The 9,028-nt window shown below is 45.2% G+C and overlaps 1 protein-coding gene across 1 annotated transcript; it reads left to right on the top strand.

Moving 5' to 3' along the window:
- The first annotated feature begins 565 nt into the window (after positions 1–565).
- LOC309497340 (piggyBac transposable element-derived protein 4-like) lies at positions 566–4,372 on the top strand. The gene is made up of 3 exons (XM_082167559.1): positions 566–1,294; positions 2,183–2,269; positions 2,496–4,372. Exons 1-3 carry the CDS (start codon positions 1,038–1,040, stop codon positions 4,099–4,101), a joined length of 1,950 nt encoding a protein of 649 aa, XP_082023685.1. The 5' UTR covers positions 566–1,037; the 3' UTR covers positions 4,102–4,372.
- The last annotated feature ends 4,656 nt before the right edge of the window (positions 4,373–9,028 follow it).

Consider the following 9,028-nt stretch of genomic DNA (forward strand, 5'->3'; position numbering starts at 1 on the left):
ATCTCTTTTGAACTGATAAGAAAAAAAGCGAGCTGGTATCGCCGGCGATACCGCCGACCCCAGGGGGTTAACATGGGTCTCTCCCCACACAAGCTTCCACCCCAAACTAAGGGGAGTCATGAAAGCTTATGTGGGGCGCTGGATGGGTCAGCAATATGACGTTTTGGTAGTTTTTGTCGGTCTCTGACCCGTCACTATTTGCTGTGCCATCGCTGCGACCAGGCCACAGGCCTGGCTCCTTGGTGAAAAACAATAGCAACTGCATCCACTTCCATATTTATACCCGCGCTGCGGGGGCGGAGTGTGTGATGCAAACACTCGTAACCAATTTCACTGGCTCGTTAAAATATACTATATTTTATAGCGTGATCCCAATTTGTTGTCTCTGACCCGACGTGACATCTCTGTTTCCTCCTTCAGGGAGCGAGGGTTACCATACGTAATGGAGACCTTTTTCCACTGTGGCCTTATATACCCAGATGTTCCAGGTGGGGCCAAGCATGCAAATTTTGCTCGCCAATTCCCACTGACCTTTTCTCTCCTCCTTGAACTGCCACCTTAACCCCCTGAAGTCGGCGGTCTCGCCGGCGATACCAGCTCGCTTTTTTTTTTATCAGTTCAAAAGAGATTAATTTTGCTCTGTTGACTTTGATATTACAAACACGTGTCATACATCAATCGATTCTGTTAAATGTGTATTATTTTTGTGTATACTCACAATAAAAACAAAGTGTTTTGCTTTTTGACAAATAAAGAAAAATAAACACGAAGCGAGTTCTGCCTTCTCTCTGTCAGTGTAGTCCATTCTGAAACGCGTCCGAAAATGAACAATAACTCCGCGAATCCTTCTCACACAGACACGTGATATATGTCTTTATGAAGCTTGAAATCTCTTCTTTTAAACGAAGTAATTTATATAAAAAACAAATATTCTCAGCTTATGTAATCCGTTTGAAAGCAAGGAGAGGTACCGTTTTTCCTTCTGCTTCATTATCTCTATAATGAGCTGAGGCCGCCCCGCCCCCGGCGCTATTCAAATGGTAAATAGTTTAGGTAATCTATTTGCATCGCACACGCCCCCCGATCAATGCCATAAAAACACAGTCTCTTCATCCGATTCACTGATAGTTCATCGCGCTCCGAGGATGGCACGTTTCTCCGGTAAAGACGCCCTTCAGATGATTCTGGACAGCGAGGAAGAATTCACCTTTTCCTCAGAGGAAGATTGCAATTCGGACGATGAACGGGTGCATTTTCAAGAGCGAATTGATCCCGCCGAGGATACATGTTCTGAGTAAGTTGTTTACTGTTATATAATTATTTTTCTGATAATATAGAACTCATATGAATTTTCAGACTATATTTTGCCTAGTTTTGGCTAGCTTTTGACATCTTACAGGAACGATTGCCTTACAATATCCCTAACATTCGTGTATACGCTCAAGTGTAAACTTTTTTAAATGTAATATTGCTCTTTAAACATATTTGTATATGAAATATATTTCACTCAGTTTTGATTAGCTTATGACACTGGTTAAAATGCTAAAATACTGCCTTATGCGTAATGTAGCATGTTTGTGAATATCTGCTTAGGTGTAATGTGATTTAGTGCAAATATATTTCAGCCTCTGGTAAAATATGTGATAGGCTACTGTCTAAATACATTATATTTTTATATAAATGTTCGGTTTTGGTTAGCCTATGACAGTGTTTATCATGCTTCAATACTGCCTTATGCGTAATGTAGCATGTTTGTGAATATCTACTTAGTTTATATAATGTGATTTAGTGCAAATATATTTCAGCCTCTGGTAAAATATGTGATACTGTCTAAATACATTATATTTTTATATAAATGTTCGGTTTTGGTTAGCCTATGACAGTTTATCATGCTTCAATACTGCCTTATGCACAGATGTTTGTGAATACAGGTGTAAATTTTTTAAATGTAGTGTAGTGATCGTTCGCGAACGATCCGTTCATTGCGTGCGTCACTAAATGCATGCGGTGTATATAGCCCATCAACAGATACTCGCGGTGACGCGGTCTACGGCCCATAAATAGATATTTCTCCATCCTATGGCCTATCAACAAAACATTGTGTGTCCATAACCATCAATTGCTCATCAGTTTACTTTGAATAATGTATGCTAACAGTTTTACTTTGTTGTTGTTTTTTTAGGAATGTGTCAAGCTCTCCTTCTCCAGCACCCCGCAGAGGGGCACGCAGGTGTCGTTCAGTTCTCAGTGCGATGGAGAATCATACTGAGTAAGTGCATAGACGTAATATTTTACAGATGAAATGTAGCCTGATTGTGTTTACAGCGTCATAATATAAAAGTAGCCTACCTATTGTTGTGTGAAATGACAAAAAAACGTTGTCTTTTTTTATCCATGGCCATTAGTGATCGATAATGATAATACAATTTCTTTTATTGTGTTATCAGCATGCTCACGTGTTTTTTTTTGTTTTTTTTTTGTGTTTTTTTTTACAGATGTGACAATGAACATGTCCAAGCACCTGTCCCGAAGAGAGCCAAGGCAAACAAGCAGGCAAGCAACAGGCAGTCCACTCTGGCATGGAAAACAGAGACTGATGTTGACATGGTTCCACAGACTGTGCGCTTCCGTCCTGCACGGGAAACTGGACCACAACTGAGCCCTGTTGACTCACATTCACCCATGAGTCTATTCAAACAATTTTTTTCAGAAAGTGCTGTCTCAACTCTGTGCCACAACACCAATGCCCAGGCTGCCAAGGCAACTGCAAAGGGCAGCAAATATAAATGGACAGATGTCAGCATCAGTGAGATGTATCGCTACATTGGGTTGCTATTTTACATGGCCATGGTGAAGGTCAGCTCCATCAGCGACTACTGGCGGCAAAGCAGTGTTTTCTCCGTACCCTTTCCAGCTACAGTTATGTCCCGGGACAGATACCGCATCATTTCATGGAATGTGCACATGAGTCACCCAGATGCAGATATGGATAATGACAGAAAGAGGGGCACACCTGAACATGACCGTCTTTGCAGGGTCAAACCTCTCATGGACACGATCCGTCAGGCTTGTAAATCCATCTATCATCCTAAAAGAAACTTAGCTGTGGATGAAAGAATGGTGGCATGCAAAGCACACACAGGTATGACGCAGTACATGAAAGCCAAGCCAACCAGATGGGGTTTCAAGTTGTTTGTTCTTGCAGACTCATCGAATGGATACACTGTGGACTTTTCTGTGTACACAGGAAAGAACAACTTTCCCACAGGCCATGGACTGTCATATGATGCTGTAACATCTCTTTTAGACCACACATTTTTAGGTTCTGGGTACCATGTGTACATGGACAATTTTTATACAAGTCCAAAGCTCCTCAAAGACTTGTTTGCAATGAAGTTTGGTGCATGTGGGACTTACAGGGACAACAGGAAGGACTGCCCTCGGAATGCAGCTAATTCACTCTCTAAAAAATCTGCCAGGGGATCCATCAGGTGGATTCGCGATGGTCCTCTTGTATTTGTGAAGTGGATGGACACACGAGAGGTATCTGTCTGTTCTACCATCCATCCTGCTTATACAGGAAACACTGCGCAGAGGAGGGTGAAAACGCAAGATACATGGAGGACAAAGACATTTCCATGTCCTGCACCTGTGACTGAATACAACAAGCACATGGGGGGCGTTGACCTGTCTGATCAGCTGATACAGTATTACACAACACAGCACAAAACCATGAAGTGGTACAGAAAGATTTTTCTACACTTCTTGGACATTGCTTCCACCAACTCTTTCATTGTGCACAAAGAGCTACATGGTAACTTGTCCCATAAAGAGTTTATGGAGCAACTTATCACAGAGCTCTGTGGTGTGTCACAGAAAACGGCACCAAAACGGACCGATAGTGACCATGTACCGGTTCCAGGAGCTGAGCTGACTTCAGATGACAGGGATGTTGCCACAGTTGGTCGCCGCTCATGTGTGCATTGCAAAGCAGTGCGTGGTAAAAAGCAATTAACACCATGGAAATGCCAGGCATGCAATGTTCACTTATGTCTTCAACTGAACAGGAACTGTTTTCAAGAGTGGCATAAAGATGTGTGACTGTGTTCAGATGTGTGTGCTCTGCTGACCACCTTCCACTAACCATCAGAGTTCAGAAATCATTCTGATATGTTTTTTTGTTGTTTTTTTTGCTCACATTTGATTCGCTTAGAGCCCGCATCAACGGGGCATAAGCATTTACTGTGAGATACCTGCCTTTACTTTTGTTTATTTATCGCTCACAATTGCTTTGTTTATAGCCGACTGATTATTTTTTTATTTACTGTAGAATATACAGCCACATCAAATAAGCTTTTGTTTAGCAATTTCTGCTCATATGTTCTATATATATATATATATATATATATATATATATATAAAATACAATTTTTGTCAAAAATAAAGTCATCAACTAAGATGTTAGCTGTTCCAATGTTGGCTATATTCAAACTAATGAATACATATGATAAAATGTAGGCCTATAATCATTTTTTTACAAAGAAAGAGTACACTTGAAATATTGTTGAAATTGTAATTATTGTTGTAATTGTAACCTTTTTAATAAAATAGCAAAACATATTTACAAGATAGATGTAAGCAAAATCTTAAATGGTCAATAAAAGCCTTCTTCTAAATATATCTTTTGTCATTGCATTGTGGCTCAGTCAGTGTCACACCTGAATGAATGGCTAATTATGCAAAGTGGGTGTATTCTAAGGTGTAAACCACTCCTCCTTCACGCCCACCTCGCATATTGGCTTTGCAAGCAAAACCTGTCTTACACAATTTAAATCAATGTACTGTTTTCTGTGAACGATAAAGCAAGACTATTTTCACATAATTTTGAAGCCAGAACCCGAAGCGATAACATCCATTTGTCAAAAGTCTTATTGACGCATATTTAGTATGAGTTTTGTGATCTTGTTTCAGCAACTTTCATTTTTATTTTGTTCAATAACCACGCATAAACATTATTCTCTTAAAAATACAAACATCTACATAGTTGTTGCTCACATATTATGCTAGCCCTGTTTGTGCTATATAGAGTGAATTTACACCTTTGCCATTAACATGTTTATAAATAACTGAAAAAAGCACTAATGTCAGGGCATGTCAAAACATCCCAAGGGCCCCAAAAACACCTTAGACCTCAGAGGGTTAACGTGGTGGAGGGGTTTGAGTACCCGAATGACCCTAGGAGCTATGTTGTCCGGGGCTATATGCCCCTAGTAGGGTCTCCCAAGGCAAACAGGTCCTAGGCGACGGGTCAGACTAAGAGTGGTTCAAAACACCCTTTATGAGACAAATTAAATCAAGGACCGTGACGTCGCCCGGTATGGCGCAGCCTGGGGTTGGGGCTCGTATGCAAGCGCCTGGTGGCCGGGCCTCCCCCCATGGGATCCGGCCGGGGCCGGGCTCAGCCCGAAGGAGCGACGTGGGGCCGCCTTCCCGTGGGCTCACCACCTGCAGGAGGGACCGTAAGGGGCCGGTGCTGAGAGGATCGGGCGGCGGTCGAAGGCGGGGGCCTCAACAACCCGATCCCTGGACACGGAAACTAGCTTTAGGGACGTGGAACGTCACCTCGCTGGCGGGGAAGGAGCCTGAGATTGTGCGTGAGGTAGAGAGGTTCCGACTAGAGATTGTCGGGATCACCTCTACGCACGGCTTGGGCTCTGGAACCACACTCCTTGAGAGAGGATGGACTCTTCACCACTCTGGAGTTGCCCATGGTGAGAGGCGGCGGGCTGGTGTGGGTTTGCTTATAGCCCCCCCAGCTCAGCTGCCATGTGTTGGAGTTCACCCCGGTGAACGAGAGAGTTGTTTCCCTGCGCTTACGGGTCGGGGATAGGTCTCTCACTGTCGTGTGTGCCTACGGGCCAAACGGCAGTGCAGAGTACCCGGCCTTCTGGGAGTCTCTGGGAGGGGTGCTGGAAAGTGCTCCGACTGGGGACTCCATCGTTCTACTGGGAGACTTCAACGCCCACGTGGGCAATGACAGTGACACCTGGAGGGGCGTGATTGGGAGGAACGGCCCCCCTGATCTGAACCCGAGCGGTGTTCAGTTATTGGACTTCTGTGCTAGTTACAGTTTGTCCATAACGAACACCATGTTCAAGCATAAGGGTGTCCATCAGTGCACGTGGCACCAGGACACCCTAGGCCGTAGGTCGATGATTTTGTGGTCGTTTCATCTGACCTGTGGCCGTATGTCTTGGACACTTGGGTAAAGAGAGGGGCGGAGCGGTCAACTGATCACCACCTGGTGGTGAGTTGGATCCGATGGTGGGGGAGGAGGCTGGACAGACTCGGCAGACCCAAGCATACTGTGAGGGTCTGCTGGGAACGTTTGGCCGAGTCTCCTGTCAGAGAGATCTTCAACTCGCACCTCCGGCGGAGCTTCGACCAGATCCCGAGGGAGGCTGGAGATATTGAGTCCGAGTGGACCATGTTCTCCACCTCCATTGTCAAAGTGGCCGCTCGGAGCTGTGGCCGTAAGGTCTCCAGTGCCTGTCGAGGCGGCAATCCCCGAACCCGGTGGTGGACACCGGAAGTAAGGGATGCCGGAAGTAAGGGATGCCGTCAAGCTGAAGAAGGAGTCCTATCGGGCCTGGTTGGCTTGTCGTCTATTTAAAGAGAATAACTGTGGTGGGGAATTTGGTCAAACTATGGGAGCGATACAGCGAATAGTTGTGCTAAATCAAAGACGGCGCCGTCTGCGAAGCCATTTAGTGTATGTGCACTATTATATTCGCGAAAACTTTAGTCCCCTGGCAACCATGTCAGAAGATACAATTCAAAAGAAATTTTGCCTGCCACAACAGCAAATTCAGCAGGTATTGGAGAGGAGAATACGGCCAATAGTAGAACCTCGGATTCAGGAGGAACAGTGTGGTTTTCGTCCAGGCCGTGGAACACTTGACCAGCTCTATACTCTCTCTACAGGGTGCTGGAGGGTTCATGGGAGTTTGTCCAACCAGTCCACATGTGCTTTGTGGATTTGGAGAAGGCCTTTCGACTGTGTCCCTCGCGGCGGCCTGCGGAGGGTACTCCAGGAGTATGGGGTCCGGGGTCCTTTGCTATGGGCTGTCCGGTCCCTGTACGACCGAAGCAGGAGCTTGGTTCGCATTGCCGGCAGTAAGTCAGACTTGTTCCCGGTGCATGTTGGACTCCGGCAGGGCTGCCCTTTGTCGCCGGTTCTGTTCATGATTTTTATGGACAGAATTTCTAGGCGCAGCCAGGGGCTGGAGGGTGTCAGGTTTGGTGACAACACGATTTCATCTCTGCTCTTTGCGGATGATGTTGTCGTGTTGGCCTCATCAAGCCAGGACCTTCAGCATGCACTGGGACGGTTTGCAGCCGAGTGTGAAGCGGCTGGGATGAGAATCAGCACCTCCAAATCCGAGGCCATGGTCCTCAGTCGGAAAAGGGTGGCTTGCCCGCTTCAGGTTGGTGGAGAGTTCCTGCCTCAAGTGGAGGAGTTTAAGTATCTTGGGGTTTTGTTCACGAGTGAGGGAAGGATGGAACAGGAGATTGACAGACGGATCGGTGCAGCTTCTGCAGTAATGTGGTCGATGTACCGGTCTGTCGTGGTGAAGAAAGAGCTGAGCCGCAAGGCGAAGCTCTCGATTTACCGGTCAATCTACGTTCCTACTCTCACCAATGGTCATGAGCTTTGGGTCATGACCGAAAGGACAAGATCCCGGATACAGGCGGCCGAAATGAGCTTTCTCCGCAGGGTGGCTGGGCGATCCCTTAGAGATAGGGTGAGAAGCTCGGTCACTCGGGAGGAGCTCAGAGTAGAGCCGCTGCTCCTCCACATCGAGAGGGGTCAACTGAGGTGGCTCGGGCATCTGTTCCGGATGCCTCCTGGACGCCTTCCCGGGAAGGTGTTCCGGGCGCGTCCCACTGGGAGGAGACCCTGGGGAAGACCTAGGACACGCTGGAGAGACTATGTCTCCCGGCTGGCCTGGGAACGCCTTGGTGTTCCCCCGGAAGAGCTGGAGGAAGTGTCTAGGGAGAGCGAAGTCTGGGCATCTCTGCTTAGACTGCTGCCCCCGTGACCCGGCCCCAGATAAGCGGAAGAAGATAGTATGGTATGGTTTTCTAGAAAGTCTGAAGGTGATTTGTGCTCTGAAAGCAAACTCATAGTGGCAAACAAACAACATCTCAGTTTTCTCCCTTGGGGAACAAGGGTTACCATACATAATTAAGACATTTTTCTTGTTACAGGGATAGTTCACCTAAAAATTATAATTCTGTCATCATTTACTCACCCAAAAGTTATGTATCTGTTTTTTTCCTACTGAACAAAAATATGTTTTGGAGAATGTTTGTAACCTACAGATGGTGGACAACCAGAATGAGACTTTTACCGCCGCCGTTCCCGCGGCGGCAAAATTGGGATGTGTATTTGCTGCCTTTTACCGCTGAGTGGCGCTGTAATCACAGACTTTGAAAAGTGTCAGTTTATTCTCTTAATGACGTAATCTGCCGCGGCAGTAATCTGAGCTGAGGTCACAGATAAATTCAAGATAAATCTTGTGGTTAAACGAATTCAAATTCATTAAATTTAAAAAAAGTAGACACACGTTAACATTGTGTGCCCAGTTTTTCTATCATTTAGAAAGGCTATGTCAATAGGTTACTTGTCATTTACTTCGTGTTATTTTAATGTGTTTGTAGATTTATTAACTGAAACATAACAGTGAAATAAATTAAAATAATTTACCGTAAAATTAAAACATTTTCAGGACTTGCAGTTACTAACCGATGTTAGTCGGTTTAAGCATTCTTTGTTATATTCAGAATTAAATAGGCTTACTTGTTGTTATGATTATCAATTGAATTCTTTAATAAATAATCAACCACAATGCCTATTACTGCCGCAGAAAAAATAAACCAGTCGAATTTCAAAGTTGTTCGCGAAATGACTAGGCTATACCGGGTGGCGCAAGTGACAGGGCAAAACAGCAGCAACTGCGGCATT

The sequence above is a fragment of the Leuciscus leuciscus genome (genome assembly GCF_965113295.1).
Source record: "Leuciscus leuciscus genome assembly, chromosome: 4".
NCBI lineage: Eukaryota > Metazoa > Chordata > Actinopteri > Cypriniformes > Leuciscidae > Leuciscus > Leuciscus leuciscus.

Bases quoted from the DNA above. Each gene is read 5' to 3' on its own strand.
- LOC309497340 (XM_082167559.1), top strand. From the start codon at position 1,038: ATGGTAAATAGTTTAGGTAATCTATTTGCATCGCACACGCCCCCCGAT. The intron at 1,295-2,182 runs GTAAGTTGTTTA...TTGTTTTTTTAG, and splicing joins GCCGAGGATACATGTTCTGA to GAATGTGTCAAGCTCTCCTT. The intron at 2,270-2,495 runs GTAAGTGCATAG...TTTTTTTTACAG, and splicing joins GCGATGGAGAATCATACTGA to ATGTGACAATGAACATGTCC.